The sequence below is a fragment of the Scatophagus argus genome, chromosome 8 (genome assembly GCF_020382885.2).
Source record: "Scatophagus argus isolate fScaArg1 chromosome 8, fScaArg1.pri, whole genome shotgun sequence".
Lineage (NCBI taxonomy): Eukaryota > Metazoa > Chordata > Actinopteri > Scatophagidae > Scatophagus > Scatophagus argus.
In genome coordinates this window covers 12,984,608-13,010,118 of record NC_058500.1, presented here as the reverse complement: position 1 = coordinate 13,010,118, position 25,511 = coordinate 12,984,608, and the positions used below count along the sequence as shown (strand labels likewise).

General features: G+C 39.3%; 3 protein-coding genes across 4 annotated transcripts; 2 read left to right on the top strand and 1 right to left on the bottom strand.

The window, feature by feature from the left end:
* The first annotated feature begins 3,138 nt into the window (after positions 1-3,138).
* Positions 3,139-6,170, top strand: tac3a (tachykinin precursor 3a). Of its 2 annotated transcripts, none has more exons than XM_046397489.1 (7): positions 3,139-3,689; positions 4,049-4,162; positions 4,251-4,350; positions 4,595-4,624; positions 4,733-4,786; positions 4,973-5,039; positions 5,336-6,170. In XM_046397489.1, the coding sequence occupies exons 2-7, from the start codon at positions 4,061-4,063 to the stop codon at positions 5,352-5,354; spliced, it is 372 nt and encodes a 123-aa protein (XP_046253445.1). In that variant the 5' UTR covers positions 3,139-3,689; positions 4,049-4,060; the 3' UTR covers positions 5,355-6,170. The 2 variants fall into 2 exon arrangements, with proteins under 2 accessions (XP_046253445.1, XP_046253446.1); XM_046397490.1 differs by having other exon boundaries at positions 3,140-3,689; positions 4,254-4,350.
* Positions 5,817-10,746, bottom strand: c1galt1a (core 1 synthase, glycoprotein-N-acetylgalactosamine 3-beta-galactosyltransferase, 1a). Its single transcript, XM_046397488.1, has 4 exons — positions 10,492-10,746; positions 9,306-9,580; positions 8,469-9,133; positions 5,817-6,924 (listed from the first exon to the last, which is right to left on the bottom strand). The coding sequence occupies exons 2-4, from the start codon at positions 9,514-9,516 to the stop codon at positions 6,574-6,576; spliced, it is 1,227 nt and encodes a 408-aa protein (XP_046253444.1). The 5' UTR covers positions 9,517-9,580; positions 10,492-10,746; the 3' UTR covers positions 5,817-6,573.
* A 2,710-nt stretch (positions 10,747-13,456) lies between these two features.
* On the top strand, positions 13,457-24,591 carry b4galnt1a (beta-1,4-N-acetyl-galactosaminyl transferase 1a). The gene is made up of 11 exons (XM_046396953.1): positions 13,457-13,907; positions 17,352-17,566; positions 17,667-17,849; positions 18,722-18,828; positions 18,982-19,019; positions 19,132-19,312; positions 20,816-20,908; positions 21,015-21,202; positions 21,291-21,431; positions 22,003-22,240; positions 22,395-24,591. Exons 2-11 carry the CDS (start codon positions 17,352-17,354, stop codon positions 22,604-22,606), a joined length of 1,596 nt encoding a protein of 531 aa, XP_046252909.1. The 5' UTR covers positions 13,457-13,907; the 3' UTR covers positions 22,607-24,591.
* Positions 24,592-25,511: the final 920 nt, after the last annotated feature.

Genomic DNA, 25,511 nt, shown 5'->3' with positions numbered 1-25,511 from the left:
TTGACAAGAGGGGAGCAGAAAAACAATTTTAGGAACTCTTTGGAAACCACTGAGGGGAAAGGAATGTGTTTTGGTTCCGTGACACTACAGCTCACATTTTCACATAACCAACATGGTCTAATGCAAATAGACTTTCAAAGCATATCAGCATCCATGCCAGTCTTAAAGAAACAGCCTTCAAATTAACATTTAGATGGAAGTGACACTTCAGGACCTCATCAGTCAGAGATCAGGGAGGAGTGGGTGGAATAAAAAAACTGCACCCATCAAAGTCATTTTGCATGCCCCAAGGAGAAGTATAAAGTGGACTCTATATTAAATTCTCCCCATTAGATTAGAGCCCATTAAATCAATTATTGACAGGTGTGTCTTATGATCTACCATGGAGAGGCCTGGAATCATCCAGATCTGCTTATTTTAGTCTTCATGTCGCCACAAGCGAAAGCGAACAGCAGGGATGGTCACTGAGTGTGTGAAGGACTGTTTTCCCCTCCCTGTGTTCACACATGCACAATCCCCTTTGGACTTTTTGGCCAGAGATTCCAAGCTGTGTATCCAACTCCAGCCTGTATACACAAATATAGATAAATATACACCCTGCAATTTCTACCACATCTTTACATTCTCACTTTGTTTTTCTACCCGTCACATTCTCTCCTTTTCATTCTCCCTCTGGTCACTTATTCTTTCATAACATCTGTACCATATAAGGGCTGTCACGTCACTGTCCCCTTTCAACTCCTGGCTGGAACTTACTTTATCTTCTCACTCTCAGGCCATGAAAGCCTGCACAAATGGATGATTGGCAGCTCCATTAGAGAGAGAGGGGAGACGGATAACAGTGTGACTGTACTCCAGGCTCTGTCCACTGCTTTCCTCCAATGAATCCGTATTTTCATGTCCTTACATGGTCCTCCAAACAAACTGAACTGCCAGACTGTGCTTTCAGGCTTGCATGGTCATTTTGAGGCCTTCTACAGTCTTATCCAAGGTGGAGAGTTGAATGATGAGAACACAACATGAGGTGTCACACAGAAAACATATTCTTCTCTTAATGTGACCCGCAGCAAGGTTATCTTACTGTGTTCAACCTGTTAATTCAGTAAGCGAGTCCATGAAAAGAAGGATCAATGGACTAAATTATGTAATGAAACTGTTCAAGTTGGTTTGGGTGAAAACAGTGGGATTCTGACATTCAGACAGCCTTCTCTTTACATACAAACTTATGAACAATTAAGAAATATTTGAATAGAAGAATGATGAAGCCAGACAGCATTAATTAGGTTTCTTACAGCATTTCACCATTGCAAGGTAAGATTTAAATGTTTTCAAGTGGCCAACTGACTGATTGTCACACTGATGAGTATTAGACACCAGCATGACACACACTCTTCATGCATAGAGTCACTCCTTTATACGTATTCACATTAAATGATCTCAGCATGAAGCTGAGCTGTGTCTTTTTAGCTGTGTCTTCTCTCAGACTTTTCCACCTTCAGCAACCATGGGCTACCTGCTGTTAGCGAGCCATCCGTGAACATCCCGCTGACCTGTCAGAGCGAGATATTGTCCAGTCGCCATCACAGCTGTCTGCAGCTCAGAGGGGAGCTCATGCGTGATGAAAGTGCAACAGTTTTAATTGTGAGTCAGGTGCCAGGTATGAATGGCATCCAAATGCAATAAAGCAAAGGGTGCCATCATATTGTAAGGCAGTGTGCAGGGTATGTGACTACCTGTGATGTATAGCAGGATGTCCATTTAACCCCACAGCATGTCTGACACAATATCCATTTACCTTTCATTTGGATGAGAAACTTCCCATGCCATGGCGTGTTGTGGATAAACAGCCCCCGGCACTCTTTCCCTGTGCTCTCTGCTATTCCAAAAACAGGGTCCCTTTGATTACCAAGGGGGATAAAAAAACACTCATCAATAATGTAAAAATGCAATTAATGACTTCCCCGCTTCTGTTAGATCTCCCATCCCGAACCCCTGCACTGCTGCTGTCTCCTCACCTCACCCCTACGCTACTACATACCGGAACAGGACAAATATGGAAATGGGAAGTCATTATTAAAACATAGCAGTGTTAACCTTTTGTGAAATGCACTTTTTGCCTGGTGCTTTGTTGTTGCGGTCTTTCTTTCCTGTATCAGGTCTCTGTTTCCAGAGACCAAAGCCATTGATATCTGCAGGAGTTAGTGCTACCTTTTTAACAGACATGATCTTAAACCTTGCTTTGCAAAAGTATTTATGCTTGTTTGCATTCTGAATGAGCGCACAAACACAGCACAAGTGTAATTGTCTGTGTAATTGCAAGAAAAATGATAGGTTTGGTATAAGCACTAAATTTGAGTTGTTTTCAGCCACTGCTGATGTAAGTGGGGGGAAAGTACTTTTTCATGATACACATAATTATTTTTTCCGGAATTACGCGATTGGTGTTACTATGTTAATCCCCAGTCCATGTTGATTTTATAGGAATTTTTAAAGCATCTTTACTTAAACACTAGAGCAACTAAATTATGTAGCGCTGCTTGGAGGTAAATGTTTAGAAGCAACTGTCACACAGCCGGTGCTTACACAAGTTACAAGACAGACATTTCATCTTCTCACCACCTGTCAGAGCCGTTTAAGAGAGAATTTAGCAGCCATGAAAAGTGACCCTCTGAATCACTTATTGTGTCAATACTGGTATGAGGATGTGTCTGTCTAAATAACACAATGTCTGGATTTTAGTCTGTCTGTCTGTCTGTTCGGTGGCTGCACTGATAATATTCACTTCTTGTCTTGTGTTCCCAGATAATAATGAGGATTTTTATTTTGTGTGTAATAAAAACAACCCACATGAGCTCTTCAATAACTGTCAAAACTATAATGAAATTCTAATTTAAATTTCTTTAAATTCATCTGGCATATGATGAGAAATTAAACTTCTCTTTTCTTTAACTAAACCAAGCCTGCAGAGACTGAGGTCGATGGATGGTAGGTGGTGAATGTTTGTTTACATTTTACTTTTTTTATTTATTTATTTATTTTTGTATGACTAGGTATTGAGCAGTCAGTTATGAACACAAAGCAGTGGTGTCCATCTGCTCACATACATCACAATCTTCTATACTGACATGCAGAGGCAGCTGCTATCTATATAATTGCTTCCTAAAAGGATTAGTATGTTGGCAGTGAACATGTCTTCTATGTTAATGAGGTGGAAAGACACCTAAAGGAGCATGTGAGCGTGGCGGCAAAGAGACGGGACTGCTGCACTTTGGACATAGAAGTTAAGATGCTGCAGTCAAAAATTAGTTATGTTCATTTGCTCTCTTCTCTAAGAAACATTCCCAAATATGTTCAAGGCATGGACGGGCTTGAGAACACCACCCAGTGTCCTCGTGACGTTATCAAGTTGTCACTTTTTTTTCCCTTTTGGGTTGTGTGCGTGTGTTTTTCATTACCATCAATGACTGGGTTACGCAGACTTCAGCGCACCGTGATATAAGACCTGGTACCCCACCTACGCTCCAGTTGCTGATTGGCGTTACGCGGGTATCCAGCTATTATTTATTACCCCAAAGCGTGGACGCCTCATTTATCCTGAGCGGATCTCACTGTGGGATCTATCACTTAACTCTGCACCAGGGCGCACGCAGCTTACTCTTATACCAAATTATCTGTTCGACAGAAATCAGGTAAAGAAAATAATACTTGTAAATGCTTATGGTGAAATGTTACATATTGTTTGCTTTTAACATGTAAGGTTTACGACGACTTTCGGAGAGAAAACACTAACGGACTGCGTGAAAATATTAACACGTTTATCTTTATTTGTTGGATACACGGGCCTACTCGATAATCAAAACAACGATTTAATAAATTACACTTTGAAACCTTTATACACATTTCACCGCGCGCTTTTACGCACCAATTACGCAGCCGGTTTTGCGCAACAAGTACAGTTGATTCCTTGATGAAAAGGCGATAATCAGCGATTTTTTCTTGTAAGGCAACAAACCAATAAAACAGGATAACTGTCAATAATCTCGCGCAGGTGGTGCTAAAAATGAGGAGAGGTTTGCTGCTGGTGACTCTGTTCCTCATCATGAAACTTCGATACAGCCAGTCCAGATGCGAGGAGTCCGGACTGCGCAGATCGACTTCAGATGTAGGTTTGTCACTTAATGACAAAGCCCATCTTAAGACCCCCAGACTTTTAACGGAAACTGTTTTTCATCTGTTTCTCATACTGGCAGCAGACCATAGGTTTGGACAACCTCAAGCGGAGCATTCTGAAGAGGTATAGCGATTTGGATTACGACAGCTTTGTGGGTCTGATGGGCAGAAGAAACGCCGGTGAGTTTTCTCCCAAAGTCCGCTTTTCGCATTCATTATTTCGTACAAATGACAACAGCATTGATGTTAGTTATGATAAACTGAAACATAAAGCATTAAACGTGGCAGCAGAATTTTGTGGTGTAAATTCTGTCTCTTTGTTTGATTTGGACATTTGGACATGGTCATTTGATCAGGATTTTTTTATTATTATTTCTAAAATACTCCTAGAACTTTTAATAACTTTTTCACATTTTTTCATCAGATGCAAACGATGTACAATCACCTCAAAAAAGTAAGACCTTTGTCAGTTGATTTGTGAGTAATAATATGAAACGTTTTTTTCAATTCTCCAAAATCATCACGGAACACATGCTTTTCTTCTTTGTCTTCTTCTTACCAGGAGAAATGCATGACATTTTTGTTGGTCTCATGGGAAGGAGAAACTCAGAGTCTGGTAAGCGTGGCAATTCACAAAAGTCAAATAGTCACAAAAGCCAACAGAGCTTTTGTGGGCATTCAGATTTATGGTTTTAGATAGATAGATAGATACTTTATTGATCTCGAGGGAAATTCAAGTTTTCTCCAGTGTTCATCACACAGACAATGTATTTGGGACTTTCTGTAATGTCTGCTCTCACAGATAATAGTCCCTGGAGGAGAGAGTATCCAGAGAGGAGAGGCATTTTTCTCAACAAGTGCAGGCTGAGGTGAGTGTCTCTTCTTTTTCACCCCATAGGAGGGAACATCACACAGCCCCCCCTTAGAAACATAAAGTTAACACTTAACCTGGCAAACAATGGATAAACCGTATCAGACGGAGGAGGCTCTGAGGTTTTCTGCTGTTCAAGGTTACATGCCAAAGCACTGCTGATTTGAACATTTTTTTATACATTTGTTTTCATTTCTGCTTGGCCTTGGTGTATCAAATCACTGATTTTATTCACATCAAGTGCACGAGTATAGGACTAATGCTTATAGACATGTATGATGTGTTTTATTGCAGGTTTCTTCAGGGGCTGTAGACAAAGCTCTCATCTGGCAACAACCACCGAGAAGATCACAGAGAACACAAATAATGAACTAAATGTTTGATGGAGACAACTCAGTGGTGTGATTCACAATGTAAACCTGCTAGCTGGCTTATGAAAGTAACTATAAAATACACAGATTGTATTTGCTTTAATTTGACAACAAAACATAAGTAGAGATGACAGGAGACATATTCTATTTCTTTATCATGTTATTCCTTTTCTTCAAAGTTTAAAATAAACACAATTTTTATACATAATTTATTCATTTAAAGCGTCGGTGCATTTCCCTGCAGGTGTTACTGAGAGGCTCACGAAGCTCGGCTCTGGCGCAGACAGTAACGTTCAGTCACACTTGCTATGATGTTTACTGCTGGTTATATAAAATGACTTGACAAGAGGGATTCATCTGAGTTTTGTATAATTCTGTGTTCATCAGAAGCTACAGTGTTCTTAAACATAAGCACAGGGGGTTTCAAGTATCTACACCAAAGCATCTCATGTCACTGAAGGTAAAATGAAAAGACATTTTCACAGTAAGGTTGTTCATTTTTGTACTGAAACAAACATCATATCATTGCTGGCTGTGGATTTAGAGTCTCCATTAACTCTTTAACTGCACAGGGTTCAAGTTGAAATTAAAAAGAAAATTGAAAACAAAGTCATTTTGCTTATTGTTACAGAAAGCCAAAAAAAAATCTTATTAACCATTAAAAGTCAGAAAAGTATAACCAGAAAATCAGATGCAACAGAACACAGCATAAGTTGTGACACAGTATCAATTTTTGCTGTTTTCAATTTCAATAAAAACAAAAAAATAATAAAAATCAAAAATGCTGAATTAAAATATAAAACGAAATAAAATGACACGGCATTATTGGCTCAGATCACGTACCTGTGAGATGCATTAAAATCACATTCTATGTTATGTTCTCCCTGTATCACATACATGTGACTGTAACATCTGAAATTCACACATTAAAATGCTCATTATGTCAAATGTAATGAAGCTAAACCAAATGCTTATCTGAATCAATTTTCAAATTTTTACCACTCACAGTGTGACCTCTTATTGTCTCTTACTGGCTGGCATATACTGTGATCAGTGATTAAGGAAGCCCTGTCAGAAAAAAACATTAGTTAGCCATACTGCGGGGGGTAAAACACCTCTCCAGCACAATCACGCACATTCAGGCCCAGCTGAGACACAGAATCAGCGGTGCTTGCCTTCTGTGACTGCTGTCCTGATCTCAGTGATGCCAGAGCTATGATTCATTTCCTTCCCCTTCTCTGGCACAGTCTCTGCTTTAGTTTGGTTTCCACTAACAGGGAAGGCAGGAGTTCTGCGACTACTCCCGTCCGTTACCTCCTGAGCTGCTTTAAGTCTTACTGTGACGGTGGGCTGCGAGAGCGGCCCGAGTCTCAGACCCTGGCCTAAGGAGGGCCGGTAGCGAGGCCTGTAGCCGTAAGCTCTCAGATGGTAGGTGTAGTACTCCAGAGTGTACATCAGCTCTGCTTCTACATAATGGAAAGATACCGCCAGGTCAGAGCAGCACTGTGGACCCTGAGGGAGAATAATACACACATCACACATCACATATGCAAACACACATGGAAGTTAGAAAAAAAGATTAAATAAAACATATTTCATGAATATTATAATGAACTCGAAAGATGCTACATGTAGCATATTAGCATTAATCATTATCAGCCATGCAAACAAAACAAGTCAAGGTTCACGTGGGTTTTACTGCACTCATGGCCTTAACAGAACAAAAGTGGGGGTTAACCACTCATAATCGAGTACAAACAAGCTATCCGAACGGTTTAAGGTCTGTGCTCAGAATATGCGCTTCCAAGAACTTCATCTGCTGAATAACAATGCAAGGGAGAAATTAAAGCGAGAACATTTTGTTTGCAAGCAGGATTATGAGCAAATGTCACCTTCATTTTATTAAGTACCGGTACTAACTGACAATTCAACTGGAACAAGGAACAACTGTCAGTGATGCTTCTGATCAGAGGAATATAGAATATCACCAGCTTTATCCTTAATTTCCTTTGTCATATCGTCATTGTCATATAGTGACAGACTTGTTTGCATTTTTATAGTCTAATTTTAAGAAAAAACGTAATTACTTTGATAGCAAAACTAAATTTGTGTTCTTGTTTTCCTTTGGAAGACAGAGGACAAAGCAGCTCCAGACATTGGCAGTCAGCATGTGACAGTGTCGGTAATGGACCTGTCTCATTTTAATTGCAAAGTATAATAAATTATTTGCATCATCAGCGACAAATTGACCAATTTTCCTTTTGTTGACAGAACATTGTCCCTGCCGCAATCATCTACTTCAAAATGAACTAATTTCTATTTCAATTCACTTGTTCAATGCGAGCGTCGGGTACGGAATCTCACAGTGCCATATAATCATATAGTCATTTATTTAGTTATTAGGCTCATGATGAGTCTTTTATAGCAACACTTGCATTTTTTAATTCATCAAATCCTCAGTTTGATCCCTGGTATACATTGAAAATAAGAGTACAAGTTTCTCAAAAATACAAAAAACAAACAACAAAAGAAATCTAAGGGTAGGAGCGCTTTCAGGACTAAAATTAAGTTTGTTAGAGATGCTCTCTGGGTAGGAATGAATGTAGGCATAATTCAGTTTGTAGCATCAAAGTTACAGTTGTTTGTTTGAACACCTTTTGCTGTTTTTGTGATTTTTTGTCCGCAATAATTCTCTTACTTGAATTGCAAATCCACACTAATGTTATTAAAGGATTTTTGACTAACAGGTTTACCCCCTTAATAGCATGGCTTCCTAACCCGACTTGCCCCTTTCCGATAAAGCTAATCCACTCCACAAGATGTCTTACCAAGGAGCCACAACCTACCATGTGGTTTTCACAATGGTGCAATTTTAAACACTTTTGTTTGACATTTTACCTTAACTAATATGCAGTTTTATGGTATTGGTACACCATTACAACGACAAGTCCTGCATGTCTGCAGATATTTTGATCACAAGTTTGATATACATTTGTTACCTCGTACCATTTTGCTGAACTAGCTCACAAATTAAAGGGAAGGGAGAAGGGACTTGCCTCAACAATTGGGTAGTAACAGTAGCTCCAGTACCAGAAGCTCTTGGAGAACTTGCTCGTCAAATGGTGCTCTGGCACAAATGGGTGGAAAGTTTCTCGATGCAAAGTATCTCTGGAGTCCCCAGCCAGAACCCCCATCTTCTCCAAACACTGTCCCAGTGCTAGGTCCTCCACAGGGGTGGTGTGTGTGCAAACTTTGGTCCGAAATCCTTCCACAAATCTCTTGAGGGCCTCTTTGCTCAGCACATAGCCTGCCCCTCCACTCATGTAGCCTTGCTTGGTGTAAGGCTTGAAGCGTTTGCCAAAGTAGATGGGCTCTTCAGGAGTGTGGTTGGACAGAATCCAGCGCAGGTTGTCCACCACCACATATGTGTCATCGTCTGCTTTTAAGAACCAGTCAGCTTCATTTGCGTGGTGCTCATAGACATAATGGAAGGCTCGAATGGTTTTCCAATAGAGCTGGTCACGGCCCTCCTTAGTGCCCAGGCCCACAGTGGGGAAGTCTGGGTCTTCCACAGAGCTCATGAACACAACCACGTTGCAGTGGCGACTCCAGGTGGCCCTGACATGGCGAGCTCTGCTCTGCAGGTTATATGGCCCCGTCATCACCCAGCAGAGGACACGTACCTTCTGGTACAACATGTCTGCCATCCGACTGTCTTCATCTGGAGGGACACAATGCAACACATGTTCAGTTTAGTCCACATTTCCTCTGTGTTTTGTTCCTTTCATGGCATTTCAGTTGACAAGATTAGATGTCTCTAATTGAAAAGTTATATATTTTCTTATTTTAAGGTTTAATCTGTGGAGGACCAGTGTGAAAGAGTGCAAAAGCACCTGCATGGTGAGGGTGGAGCAGGTTGATAAGAGCAGCTCCCTCCTTCTTCCAGCTGGTTGGGCTCTCCCCCACTGCTGTGGCTTTTTCCTGAGCCTCTGACAGCACAGGGTAGCTCCTCTCAAACCACACCTGGCGGAGGAAGAAGTAGATGCTGCAAGCCCCCACCAAGAAGCCCAGGAAGAAAGCACATCTGGAGCTGGAGCTCTTCATGGTGACACTGTCTCCAGCACCGTGATAGCTCGGTTACAGCATGTCGACATGGGAAATCAGCACACTAGACATAAAGGTTTTAAAGATGAGTGTTGTTAAAGTGTCAAGTACCTTCATTTTTTTTCTTTCTTTTTTTACAAATGATTGTGTAAGAAAAAGCAATAAGCTCAAATGGTTTTTGCAAGGCAGAACATGTTTTTGATGTGTGCATTAAAAAAACTCTGTTTCCTTCCTTCCTTCCAGATTAGATGCATTTTTCAGATCCAGACTACAACACATCCCACACTGACTGGGAAATTTAGTCTTAAAACAAACTGTTTTATTGCAATAATCTCAGACAGGTAAGACTGTCTCGCTGACATGACAGTTATTGGAGCCAGTGCACCGACAACGAGCTGACTGACTATGAACCCATTCAACTTGAATGTGGCAGTGAAAGTGTGCTCCAGTGACACGGTGCTGTCCCAGTGATTTGTCCCATAAATCACGGCATGTGGAAATATGTACCTAATCTGTAACATAACGCGTGGAATCGGTTTGTTCTTTTTTTTTTGTCGTGACACAGACTTCACTTGGCACACGGTCAGCATGCCATTTCACGACATGTTTTCATTTGAGTCATTTGAGGTTACAGACCCCGTATCTGAGGCAAGTGTTAATCATTAACACGACGAGATCTGCTTTTGGTAAAATAAAATAAAATATACTACTCTCCATGTATGATGCTTAATTATCGTTACGAGAAATAATAAAATTAGGTGACAATCCAGTGACGTTAATCGAGGCACTAAAGCCGTTTATATTAGAAGCGCATGACTGAGATTACTGCTAGAGAGCGAAATAAGGCCATGAGGGACGCCACCTTTACCCGTCATTCTGCTGAAATGTTGTCATTATACACAGCAGCATCTGCGCGCTAAAGCAATAAATATGCTTAGTTTTCGACCCATATATTTGTATGTGGTTGTTATTTACCTTTGCTGCTGGGATCAGTCATTTGTGAGCACGATGTGCTTGCAACTCCTCTACAGCCTCCTTTTCTCTTTTGAAAACTGCGCGAACCTGCTACAGTGGTTAAGTCATATCGTTATGTGCTGGTCACATTCATCCCGATGTTTTATCTTTGACTGAAGTCGTCCCTGTTTTGCGACGCCAAATAAGATGATTAGTTAACTGAAGAGCCACTGAACGCACTCACATTCTTCAACATCACAGGCTAAGCTGTGAGAGCACGGCCTCTCATTGGCTGGTGCCGGTGACGCAGCCCATGCAGGAAGCTGCTTTCAACCTTCTGAAAACCATGGATGTCTATAACCTGATGCTTTGACATGATGTATGTCTTTATTAGTATTATTATTTATTAATTGGCTCTTTCTTTATTTATGATGATGATGATGATGATGATGCTGAGAGAGAAAGCTAAAGAAAGAGACGTTTAAGGTCTTGCTTTACCTATCTTGGCCACTTGGTGTCGCCCTAACAAAACCTAACAAACAAATTAACACCACCGTTAAGCCTTCCTACACGTCCTCACAGCTACTCCATATTAATCCATACACAGTAGTGGACAGAAATTACGTGAGGTATACTACTTGCACTTTAATTAAGCATATCTAGTTTATGCTACTTTTTCCTCTTATACTTCGTGTATTTTAGAGGGAAATATTGTTTTTATTTATCTTTTTTTTTCCTGGATTTCTGTAGCTTGATTAAATATGATGCATCGTTAAAATTAAAGGACCCACTTCCCCTCATAATGATTGAATTGAATGTTTAGGTTGGAGCTGTTCAAACATCTGCCGGTTTTTACATGAGGTTAGCATGAACAAGCTTGAAAATTGTCCTCACAAAAATTTTGGCAGAGGAGCCACTATTAACTGTACAAATATTGTTTTGTGTGTTTAAAAGAGGCCTAAAAGTGTCTTGATAATTTAACACTCTGGAAGGTGTCATTTTGTATAAACAAACCAGTTTTACCTTTACTACATAAAGTAGCCTAAATTTTGCTGGTAATAAGTTTTGAGTTATTATCCATCCATCCATCCACTTTCTATGCCGCTTATCCGTCAGTGTCACGGGGGAGCTGGAGCCTATCCCTACGGGCGAGAGGCGGGGTTCACCCTGGACTGGTCGCAAGTCAATTGCAGGGACAACACACAAAGACAGACAACCACACACTCTCACACTCACACCTAGGGGCAATTTAGAGTAGCCAATTAACCTAATGTGCATGTTTTTGGTATTGTGGGAGGAAGCCGGAGTACCCGGAGAAAACCCACGCAGGCACAGGGAGAACATGCAAACTCCACATAGAAGGGCCCAGACCGGGATTCAAACCTGGAACCCTGTTGCTATGAGGCAACAGTGCTAAACACTGCACCACCGTGCTGCCCTGAGTTATTATCTTTTTTGGAATTAGTTTTGTGTCTGTGGCTGTTACACAAATATAACCCAAGAAAAGACACTCCAGTATAAAACAGATACAACAGCACAGGTGTTAACATGACGAATTAAGTACAACAAAATGTGGCCTGTGCTCAGTTATACATTGCAGCCCTTCCCTAACTTGGGACTCAAAATACTGTGTTGTTGTGACCTGTAATCTTACTATACATACTGATAATCCTATTCACTGTGTTAACTGCAGACGGTGAGAAGCACCAAAACAGTCCAAAAATGGACGGCAGGACAGAACCAGTATCTGTCTGTTCACTCCAAACTGTCAAAGCATATCAGTCTTATCTGCCTTCACAGTTGGGAGTGAACATGCAAATAAAACTGCAGAACTTGAAACATGTACTCTGTTTAAGCAGCTGGAGTGAACAAGCACTAAACACAAAGCATCAATTAGTCTGGAACACAAAGGCAGTTAAGAGACTTTCAGAGTGAAAATAAACAAAACAGCAAACCGGTAGAATGACACAAAGACAGGTTTCAAATGGCTCATGTTACCTTGCCGCTAACAATACAATAAATTAAATAAAAGACAGTATGGGATTTAAGTTGAGACATACACAGAATGTGTCCTTAACTCATGTAAACACTAATAAGGACATAAAAACACTACAGGATTCTAGTCCAATAATTACACAAGAATGCAAGATAAACATGGTTCAGTTTAATGGATAATGTGTAAAAACGATTAGCCCTTTGAAAGAGTGTGCCTCCTGATTACCCTTTTTAAATGTAATTTTAGATGTCAGGTTCTGGATGGCCGAGATTTTTCTACACCTCCATGAGGACAAAACTGATGTCTTAATCATTGGTAATGAAGCTCAGAGGGAGAAAATCAAGGTGAAACGACAAGCACTGGAGAAACCTGGGAGTTCATGTTGTCTCAGATCTCAGTTTTGACTGTACATGTATTGACTAAAACCAGAAAGCCAGCACACGCCTGTTTTAAACTCTACTTTAATGATTTATAAAGCTCTTAATGGTCTTGGTTGTACTTGTTTTTTAGATTTCCTTTTATCTTATGAACCCTCTAGAATCTTCTGGTAGTGGCCTACTATTTGTACCCAAAGTAAGAACAAAAACCCATGACTCTCTTCAAACTGTGGCTCACGTCCTTGGAATTGCCTTCCAGGAGACCTGAGGGGAGCAGAGGAAGTTGATATTTTTAGGAGCAAGCTCAAGACCTTCTGTTTCAGTCTGGCTTTTAAACGCGTGAATCGTGTGTGTGCGTGTGTGTGTGTCCGTGCGTGCGTGTGTGAGAGAGAGAGGGAGAGAGAGAGAAAGATAGAGATAGAAGTATATTATTTGTTTTCTTCTCCATTAAAAAAAGTTAAATTACAGTTCTGCAAGTTACACACTCCTTCTAACTCACAAAAATCCTAGAAGTTATGAGTTTACAAATATTGCTTATTTGTGAAGTTCAGTTGCGCGACAGGATGACACCACGCCGCTGAAAGTGGTTTCCGCCTCGCTGACGTATGTCGTGTTATGGACCGTGGCTGGCTTTCAAGTTAGAGATATGATCTGAGATTCAAACCAACGATATGCAAAACACATATTTTGGATGGGGGAATGCAGCTGAAGGTTTCATCAGATTACACACGGACACACTTCCGATGAATGTGGCACATGACTGGTTTCTTATTTTCCACATCTACTATCCAAGGCGCAGCTGCAGCTGGTTAACATATTTGTCTCAACGCGTAAAACTGTCTGTACTTTTATGAACAATGAAGCCGTGTCATTTACCGTCAACATACCACCGGGAATCCAGTGGCTTTTCAAGCAAAGCAGACTACATGACCGACGGCACCGACGTAATGGACAAACCACCAAGCTCAGAACCGACATGCGCAAGAACACGCCTGTCCAGGGCGCAGCAGCCTTACGAAGTTTAGTCAGACGTGGAGAATATTTAAATCACGGAAACACCAACAGTAAGAAATAATCCTGTCTTTCTTTGTCTTGTCTTTTTGTCTAAGAAAGGTTGGGGATTTTCAGCTTATCGTACTCATATAAGGCAGTGCTTTCACCGTTATTTCCTTGAGCTTCTGGATAATTTATTTATTTACTTATTTTTACAACGCATGGGTTTGGAGGACTAAAACCAGCACGTTGCTAGCTAATATCGCTACTTTGGATGAAAGCAAGGGCTTCTTCAACGGTCAAGTGTCTAATCCACTTGTCATTGCTTTAAAATAGAAAAGTTTTTTTTTGTTGTTTGTTCGTTTTTTTTTCGAAAGAGTTTAATTAGAGGGCTAAGGTTTTTTGGCATAAACGTAACATGAAAGGTCAGCCACAACCAATGATGGCAGAAGCATTCAGATCTTATACTTAAGCAAAAGTAGAAATACTATAGTTAAAAAAGAGAAAAATGTAAACTATTATTAGTAAAAACACTATTATACAAAATGGCACCTTTCACTGTTAGATTATTACATTTTCATTTTAATTCTGTACTTTGCTAATGTGGAGCCAATTTTAGACGCTTTGTATACAAGATGGTAGCAAAGTAGTGGATCATACCATGTAACTTGTAACTTTAAGTGTGAAGTAAATGTAGTGGAGTAAAAGCAACAATATTTTACCTCTTAAACGTAGTGGGGTAGAAGTATGACGTAGCATGAAATGGAAATGTTCATATTTCAAATAAGCAAGATAAACACACACGCAGAAAGAACAACAGCTACATAGTCAGACGTGTAATGACAAAGCCTATATTTTTTAAGCCAGTCAGTGGTTACAAGAAATGCACAGAACAAAAACCCATCTTGCAGTGAATGCAGTACTCAAGTCATCAGTCATGCCCAGTCATGCTCTTAAGATGTTTAGTGCAGTAACAGAACAATCAACCTGGATACATAGTCTTGTGCTTGTACATGGACTGATGCCCAGAGCAAAAATAGCCTTTTCATCTCCAGCTTCTAAGATAAGAAGAATCAGCTTTTATTGACAGTATATATATTTCTATATACACACACTGAATTCACCTAATAAGATAAGATAAGAACTTTATTAATCCCACAGGAAATTGTTGTGCCAAGGTTGCAATACAAAGAAGCAAAAGTAGAAAGTAATTTCCCCACAAAGTATAATAACATATACAAAAATAACAAAGTACCATAGAAAAAGAGTATGTAATATATACATGAGATGTGGATAGATAACAGCAGATAAGGTGCAGTTAGACATATCGATAAATATCATTTGATTTTCCTGATGTGATCATAGACATACAATATACAGATCTACAAATATATTTAAACTCATGGATACAAGGAGAAATAAAATATGTGTTGTGCTGTAAAATGTCTGAATTGCTCAGATGTGTGATTTTGTAATATTTATGGGAAATCACAAGCCTGCGATTTGGGTTTATACTGTATTTGGTCTGTATTTGAGTTTTGTTCTAACACATTCCACATCTTTGGGTGAAATTAGATCTTATTTTCCCTGGGAGCTAAGTGTGCAGACAGGAAAGCATCATCTGTGCACCAAGAGTTAATACCAAACATCACACACAAGGAAGCAAGTCAACAAATTATTACCTTATTTTTCTGTATGAAGCATGACTAAACAGCGGTTACACATTCCATCATAATAGGTCTGCAGTGTTTCCTTTGTGAAGTTAAAAATACTTTTATTGAAAATGTGATGAGGTTTCAGATTCATTTGAAGTTGGAGGATTCATCTCTTTGAATTTGGGAGGCCGAAGTTTGGATGATTTTCTTCAGGACAGCTGTTGGCATGGTCACACAACAAGGTGACACAGCTGATCATCAGAGCAGAGGTGCGGGGTTTCAGGCAAGGCTCGTAGAACAGGTTCTGCTACGGAAGACTTCTGAAGCATCTGCTCAGAGAGATGATGTGCATGTGCAGGTTTGCGCATGTGGACAGATGTCTCTACTATTAAAATGAGATGCAAACGCTGTCATGAGTGCAGGTTGTTGTAACACCAAAACAGTGATTGAAATTGGACTTTGTAGTTTGGATGCAGCCACAGCAGAAACGTGCCTTTGTTTTACTGCGCATGGACCACCTGCAGGCTTTATAGCCTACAGGCTCAAGGTTTATTCACTTCCTTATTGTCCTTATGTGGCACTTGATGAGCAAATTATTAATTCTGGTTTTACCAGTTCACTGAGTATCATGAAGTGTATGTGTAGTTCACAAGAAAAAAGATCCACAGAAAACAAACCAGTTGTACATCAAACAGTATACTGTATAAAAAGTGTAAATGTGTAAACAGTAGGATAGTAGTATAAAACACACCGTTAACAATCAAACTGACTCACGTTTCTCATTGAAATGTATATATATTTTAGGGTTTTTTAAAAGATATTCTCTGTCTATCTTAGTAACAAAAAAACAGTAATAATAATAATGCTGTCTCATGGCAGTGCTACTGGATCTTCAAAATGGAAAGGACCTCATTCTAGAGTTATATGTGTGAGCACTGTTGACCACAGAGGTAACTTAGTACACACATCCTTTGTGTGTCATGGTTATCAGTCTAGATCAGGAAGTATACAACAAAATTAATCATGAACTCCAAAGCAGTTCAGTTCACACTTTTTTCATTTTTGTAAATAAGTTATTTATTTACAGTAGAACTTTGCATTGTGTGCATGGCACAGCACCAGCGACATTGATTTGTGCATTAAAAACATGATGCAGTCCTACATTTAGTCCTACATCTAAAAGAGGAAGTTTAACTGCCACACATAGAACACTTGGTTCAGTTTATTGGCTTGCTGTGCAGCTCCAGGTGAATTTTAAGCCAGCCAGTCACAAGGGTATGGAAAGACTCAAAAAGAAGTTTAAAGAGTAGGTGAGGCAATTTATTCAGCATAGTACACCACAGCAAAGTTGAAGAAATATGAGAGGAGGTGATTAAACCCCATTGCGACACTTCATACTGGTTAGGGCAGTGAAGAGCAGTGGCTGAAGATCTGGATGGCTGAGATGTGGAGCAGGACTTCTCATGAGCTCAGTGGAAGGACCCATGGGTGCTGGATGTGATGAAAACTGGGGTGAATGGTGTGGAGGCTGGTGGCATCGTTCTGCCAGCTGACAGCAGCAGAGGAAGGGACTGTCTGACAGCAATGAGACGACTGGTTTACAGCAGTCGTAGAAAAAAATGTGAATGATTTAATCAAAAAGTGAACACCCTCAGTCCTCTAATTCAGTTGGAAGTGGAAAGGGAACAGAGAGAGAATGTAAATAGAGTAGGGAATGAAGATAATCTTTTCTGATTAAACTTCAGCTAAGGTTAATTTATTCCCATGTGAAACACAGGATGTCTTTCGCATGTCGCTCTGTTTTCCTTTTCTTGTGAGGTCAATGTGTTTACCATTTTGAGTTTTTCATTATAATTTTAGATGCATATCACCTACAAGAAGTTGCTTGGACTGATTTTGGTCTGTGGACTACTGCTGCTAGCCCTCCTTCATGCTTGGAGCCCTGGATCCAGCTCAGAAGTTGACATACATCCAAGACAGGGAAGTCAAGTGAAGAAGCTCCTCGATAAGAAAATTCAAGACATCATCAGTGACTACCCTGACGTTGTCTACCATATAAAGGAAGAAGTGGCATGGTGTGTTATTATTCTGCATATTTGTTGTTTTATCTAAATGCTCTGAATTCTTGTTTTCATCCCTATCAGCTGACTCAGTAGAATTTTCCTTTCCTGACAGCCGTTTAGCTCAAAATACATGTGTGTGTCTGGCTGACAAGGAGACCTTTCACCTGCCGTTCTCCAATCTGCTGTTCCCACGTGTGTGGGCCCACAACGTTGGTCTGGCGTTCTTAGACTCCCATCCTGACCCTGAGGGTGTTAAGCGTGACAGAGATCAGGAGTATAGCAGCTTTCAGAGCAGGTAATGATCAAAACACGACACATTCAGTGAACACACCCCTGCGTGAAACTGTCAGCTGGGCTGTCATAAAAGAGTTTTGCTGTAATGTGACATCAGAGTTTAGCTTGTCACACACATAGACTGTCATAGTAGTTTATTTAAAGAGGATCGCACTCGCACCTTGGCTGTGCACTGGCTTGTGCTGTGCTGCAGTGCATGCACTTCAGTAACTTAACAGGAAACACTTGATATTTCAGTTGTAGTACTAGCGAAATCAGCTTCACACAGCTGGTTTTCTCAAGACCAGATATGCGATGTCAGTTAGTGTAATTAGTGTGTTGTGTTGTTGTGTTGGGACTCAATGCAGCCAAACAGCATTACTCCTTGTCTGCTGCTTGTATTATTTAGCCATGCAAATATAGAAATAAGAATAAATTATTAAATTAATAAACCTCATGACTGTGTATTACATGCACATGGGTGTGTGTAAACCTACTGCACTCTAAGCTTCTCAGTATAAGTGCTAATAAAGCTTAATAAATTACAGCGAACAGAGAGAAACTGACACTGATATAAAACAGAGAAAAGCATAAGAGAATATGATTGATTGATCTTTTTTATTAATTGATCTTCTAAACAGTTTTCATTTGGAAATGTCACAGAAGTAATTTGAAGACAAGTGGTTTTAAGTATAGAAGTTTTATTAATTCAGTTTTTGAACTACTTAATGTTGATTTCAATATGTCTCAGTGTATTTTTCTTATATTATTACATTGTGTTGCTACTTCCTAACATGAATTAGTCTGCAATAGATAAACAAAGAGATAAATACTTATTGTGCAGTGATAAAGAAATGCAGGTACTTCCTTTCTAATATATTCTGTATGTAATAGGTCTTACAGCCCTACAGATCAACTTATTGTAGCTGAAGCCGGCAGTCCTCTTCAGTATCCCACCCAGGGTGTGGAGGTGCGACCCCTCAAAACAATCATCATTCCTGGTAACAGCAAGTTTAATAAGACATACAATATCGAAGAAACGTGTACATCAAACCTTACATTTTTACCTACTTTTGTTGCTGCAATGGCTCGTCGAGTCTGTCCAAACACTACCACTGTTGATAATCCCAGCGCTAACTGCTTTCTTTGTATAGGTTTGGGTCTTAAAGAGGAAACAAGATCAAATCATGTGGTAATTTCTTCTTTTTGGGATTTTTATTATAGTTTCATTTCTTTATGTTCAAATGTTTGACACTTTTTTGTTTGTTTTTTTTCCCCCCAAAACCATTGAAATGGTTTAACAGGTATATTTCACAGCAACACTGGGGACTTTTGATGTTGCTGCTACTGTGGACAGGGTTTCTGTAAAAGGAGAGGGAGAACACCACATGATACTGTCCAGTCCTTCTCTGTCTGCTCTGAACAGACAGCTGCAGTTTGTCACCTATACAAACACAGTGTTCCATCCCAGGACGGCGGACACAGGTTGGCATGCGGATACCTATCTTGATGCTCAAGCTAGAATGTCGTCTTTATCTTTTCAGTCTTGTAGAGTTTCATCCTAATGCTCAGTGGTAATAAACAGTGTTCTTTTGGATGAATAAGTAGTCAGAGGGTCAAAGGTCCAATATTCTGTGATAAACTTTACAGTCGATATTGTTGCAGCTACCCCAGGAGATTGCTGGTACTTATGAATGTGAATGTGGTACTCACGAATGCCCCCTCTTGCAATGTCAACAAAAGATATCATGAAGAAAATAGTTCTTTTTTGGCCCATACTACACCCTTTCACCTAGTTTCATGAAAATCAGGCCAGTAGTTTTTGTATAATCCTGCTAACAGACAACTAAACCACTCTTGACATTACCTCCTTGGCAGAGGTAATAAAATAATAGACTGTAATTATTCACCTTTACAGGATTATTTATATCTGTGAAATATACTCCATTCAGATACAGTCTCGTAATTACTATTTGATGACTAATAACAAACAAAAAATAACTTTCTGGACTTGTGAAGAATACTCAGTTGCAAAAGGCTCAAAGTGAAGAAAGGATAGATGTGACAACACTACTCTCAAAACATGAGAAAACAGGAACCAACGATTTTGAATGACACATAAGCACACTAACCCTTTTCATTTAGATAGACCTTCAGTTGCTCATGATGTATCCAGCTGGGAGCCAACACTTTGGCTGGAAAAACTATTCAATCATATCTTATTACACCACAGCAAAGTCTATTGGAACCTTAAATGCAAAATATAGTGAATGGGCCAGCTAGTGTATCAGAAAGCTTGATGTTTAGCTAAGTTCAAACTCCTCAATGGCACTTAAATATAATTAAAAAGTGATCTTGGTGTTAATATTTTGAGTATTTAGATGCAGTGCTTATTTACTCACCATCTTCAGCTACTTCATCTACATTATTTTGGTCAAGTCATGGTTGCCAACTTGCTCTCAAGCCATTCACATGAATCTCACCAATTAAGATAAGGCTACAAATAATCTAACTATATAGGTGATGTAGGCCATCTCTGTACCAAAGACAGTATCTGAATGTCAGATTATTTGCAGCATTTCCATAATGTCCTCAAACATTACAGAGAGCAGTTGTTCTCAAGATGAGTGCAGCTCCACGAAAGGTGTTGAAAGTAAAAGACCAAACTGGGAAGAGAAATAAAGAAATAGGAAGAGGGAACACATGCACAAATGCAAGGAATTTATACTTTATTTATACTTTCTTTTCTTTAGTACTAGTATGTCAGTGCAGAGCTGTATGGTTCCCTGGGTCCACTCTCACTCCCTCGCTCTCCCCCTCCCCCTCTTCCTCTTCCTCTTCCTCTCTGGTTGGGGGGGGGGGGGGGGGTGTCAGGGTGCGGACCACTGAATGTTATGGTTATCTGTTGTGATATAAATATCTTTAGCTCTGTTTCCTTGCCTGAAATCTGAAACCTAGAGTTACAGCAGCTGTTGTTTTGCTCTGCAGTTCAGTTTGCAACTGAAGGTCACCAGGCATTTTTCACCATTAAAATTGGACATGGAACCATCCCGAATCTTTACTACTCTGGACCCCAAAAAGGTTTGTGAGCAGGTGTATCGTTAACAGTTATATTTTGAGTTTTGAATCACACAGAAGGTCAACTCATTAGATGATTTTTTTAATATGTGTTTTTGTGTCTGTGTAGAGTACAATATTAGCGCTCTTGTTACCATCGCCACCAAGACCTTTCTACGCTATGACAAGCTCAAAGATCTCATCGACAGCATACGGCAGTATTATCCTACCGTTACTATCGTGATAGCAGATGATAGTGAACACCCTCAGCCAGTGACCGGGCCTCACATTGAACATTACATCATGCCATTTGGAAAGGTACAAACGTTCATGTCTCAGTGGTATCAGTTATTGCAGTTATTAAACAGTGCAGTTCAAGAACGTTGATCCCCTTTTATTTGTGCAGGGTTGGTTTGCAGGAAGAAACTTGGCAGTGTCTCAAGTGACCACTAAGTATGTACTCTGGGCAGATGATGATTTCCTCTTCACTGCAAACACCAAGCTGGAGAAGATGGTGGACATTCTAGAGAAGACCACTCTGGATCTGGTGAGATTCATGCCCAAATTCCGTAAAATACTGTGCGTTATAAATATCTCACTATATATTATTTAGTTTAGAATCTCCTACTCGACTCTAAACAGCAGAGATGTTACCCTTTTAGCTAACATCCATGTGAAATTGACCTTGAAAATTGAAAATGCTGGATGTTACTGCATATAAAATTGGTAAATAAAACAACCAAAAAAATGAACTACGTCAAGTATATAAAAATATATACTGTTTGTAGGCGTTCCTGCTTATCAGGCTACAGTGCTCTAAGAATAATAAAAAAAAAGGAAAATAAAAATAAAGAACAAAATTTAAAAATAAAGACAATAAATACTGTATATTTATATTGCCACATGTGCACCCATTTTCTTGCTTTACGAGCTGTAAATGATGGCTGTGTTTCAGGATTAGCAACTTCCCTGTTTTTGTGTCAGCTGAGTTCTGGGTCTCCACGTCTTTGTGGCTGAGGATGTTCACTCCATGATGAAACTTTAAGCAGCAGTATATTTTCTTGTGTTTTGTAAGAGTATTAATCATCATCACATTTTTACGGTCTTGATGATTTCAGGTTGGTGGTGCAGTGAGGGAGGTGACAGGTTACACTGCAACATATCGACACACCATTTCAGTGGAAGAAGGGGGAGAGGAAGGTGACTGTTTACATATCCGAAATGGCTACCATCACGTCATCCAGGGATTTCCCAACTGTGTGATAGCTGATGCTGTCATCAATTTCTTCATGGGGAGGACAGATAAGGTGCTGCAGGTGGGCTTCAATCCCCGCCTGTCAAGGCACGGACATCTGGGTGAGTATGTCTTTGCTATCAAATATGTTAGCATAGTAGCTGTTTTCTCATTGCAGTATAGCTATAATGACACTGTTGAGTTGCTTCAGATTGGAAAGATGAAAAAAAAAAAACAAACTCAAAGTATGAACTAAACTTTCTTTTGACACTGCAGAGTTCTTCATCGACGCTCTGGGCTCCCTCCACATTGGCTCCTGTAGTGACATCATTGTAAGCCATGCATCAAAGATCAAACTACCCTGGAGTCAAACAGACTCACAAAAGTCCTACAACAAATTCCGTTATTCATCTTCCACTAAAGATCGTAATGTTCATAACGAAGTCTTCTATTTCAAGAACAGGTTCAAATGCATGACCAGTCAGTGAAACCTGGGCTCCCACGTGTGTGTGTTAGCTGCTTAATTTGAGGGGGGAAATTATTGTTGTTTTCAGGTACAGTGAAGAATGCAGAAAATGTTAACTGCCTTAGCACCTGCTGTTAAAGGGATGGCATGGACATTTTGTTCAGTGAACAGTTTTCAGTTGTTTTATATAAACAGAATATCTATTTTCTCTAGCAGACCTAAACCTCCATATCCGGTATTTACCCCCTCGACACACACACAGACAAATACACAATATGCACTCAGAGTATTGCCTTTTTGTTTGTGTGTTTGTTTTTAATGCACTGTGTTCTGAATGTACTGTGTCTGGTAAGTCTTTATAGATAGCACTTTATGACACCAGTCAATATTTAACCGTTAGTGACAGAGGCTGCTCTGCTGGAAGCTATCTGCTTATCAGGTGCAGTAACAACCCACACACGTGGGATGGCTTTACTGATATTTTTAATCAATAATTCACCATGACACTAGGCTTAAGTAGTGATCCAGTGAGTGTTGAATGTTCAAGTTATTATTATTTTCAAGGTTATTGTTAAGGTCCAGCAACTCATGACAAAATGGAAAATTTAAGTGTCAATCATAGTTGTAACATCAGTGGTCATTGCTTTAATTAGTTTACTAAACAGCATTATCGTGCCAATTTGTAACTATGTTAGTTTGTTTCGACAAACAAATGTGTGAAAGTATTTTTTTTTTTTTATTTCCTTCAACAGATCATAATTTCTATGAGCTATCAAAACCCCTGAGACCAGTGAAACTGGGTGCCCAAATTCATTTAAAGCTGTTTAAATGAATTTATTTGATCTAAAACCTGTTTGTTTATTTTGATATTATACTTATTTTCAGAATAATAGTTTTTTTAATGATTTATTTTTTTACGTAGATGTTGTGAAAATTAAATAGTATTAAATGCTGTAGCCAAATGTGTGTTTTTCAAACACTGTTCAGGCATCTACAGCTTCCCATCCTGAATTCATCCCTCTGAAGAAGTGAGCAGCCAAACTCACAGACAGGCTAAACTAGAAAGCACTTACAGATCCTGCTAGTTTATTAGATAATACTTATCATGGTTTGTTACTCAGGGAATATTTGAGTTGCTAAAATCTTTTTGAATGTATTGTGACAGTTATTTCAAAGTGACAAAGTGGTGTGAGCATGTCTTGCTGTGCAAGTAAACTGAATGTAAAAGCAGTAAACTTAGTCCTGTTATGTTACTGTTGAACAGTTTATGCGGTTGTCATTTGTACTGTGTGTGTGGAAAATTATACCGTGAACCTGATCATGCTCTGTCCTGTTATTATATTTGTTGAAGACTAAAATTGTTTTATCATTCACCCCAGTTCTCCAGCTGTAAGCAAGGCAAAGGTGTGTGTTCTCCCTCTTCTTCCTTTCTCGCATCCCTCTGTGCCTCTCTTTGACCTCATCCTCTTCTGCCTCTGCTTCCAGGCCTCTGAGCTCTCTCCTCCATGTGTGTGTGTGTGTGTGTGTGCTTTATCTTGTGGCCCATTTTGCCAGTTGTTAGACAGTGTGATTGAAAAAATCGAAATGAAATAAAATTTTTTAAAAAAAGTAAATAGTTTATCAAAACAAGATGTGGTTTTCATATATTGAAAACCATGTATTTCATGCACACACACACCTTATTTTAGCTTGGTATCTTGTCACCTTTTTTACTACTCTAGAATTTGTAGGTCTTATATTTGTAAATAAGATAAGATACGATAAGATGATCCTTTATTAGTCCCATTACTGGGAAGTTTACGATGTTACAGCAGCAATCAGGATATAGAGGGTGCAAAGCATGCAAGAATGAGGGAAGGATGAGCATTCAAAAAGAATAAATACACAGGAAACAAATACCTGCAGCTGTACACAGTACAGAAAAGAAAAAGACTATTTACACTAGTGTCCCTCAAGTTTTGATTTTGATATTTTAATAAAATTTCAACCTTTACAGGGATTGTTTGGAAAATAAAGAAAAACTCCTGGAGCCTCATCATTTCACCAACCAAATCATGTTTGTTATATACAGTTTTATAGTCACAGTTCAAAAATTGCATGTTTGTTTTTCAGATTTGTTAACACTAATATATAATGAGACTGTTGTGTAACAATGTCAGGATGGAGTATTTTTATATTGCTGTTTTGGTACTTTTACTAAAGTAAAAGATCTGAGTGCTTCCTCCTCTACTGAATTGCAGGCATTAAAATGTCTGTGTGTGATGTACGCATACGTTTCATTCCAGGATAAATAAATAAATGTGTTAATGAACTTATTTCTGTTCCTGTTCAATAGAAAGTCATGTGACCCTTCATCTGCGATACAGAACCTGTTAGGAGCTTGTCATTCCAATGTTTCACCACAAGATGGAAACAAAAGATCAGAGAAAAATGTCACACAAGTAGCATGATCCTTGACTTTCTCATCAGGAACCTAAAAAAAATCAATATTGTTATTATCATAAGTAGTAGAAACATCCTTTCATACTCTTGATTGGTTTAAAGATTAGAGTGTCTGGTGCAAATGAATTGCTTGTTGCTGTTTTTGTTGTTTCTGTCCAAATTTCATTAATTACAAATAATAAAAATGTTTGATGTTTTGTACACATTATTCCACTGCCGTCCACTTTTTATTTAATTTGTTACTTTTTTTTCTTGACTTTGTTATGTGTGGATAGACTTACAACAACTGTAAGTACTGATACATGCTGTACACATTACTTGTAAGTACTTTTTTAAATATAGGTAAATCGAACAGTTTGCCATTAAATCAGTGACCTTCCTGTTGAAGTTTGTTTCTTTTTGAATATGTGCCTGTGTGTGTGTCAGTGTTATTTGGACCTCTGGTAGAATCTGGCTTCATAAACATTTGGCCAGAGCCTTGTGTA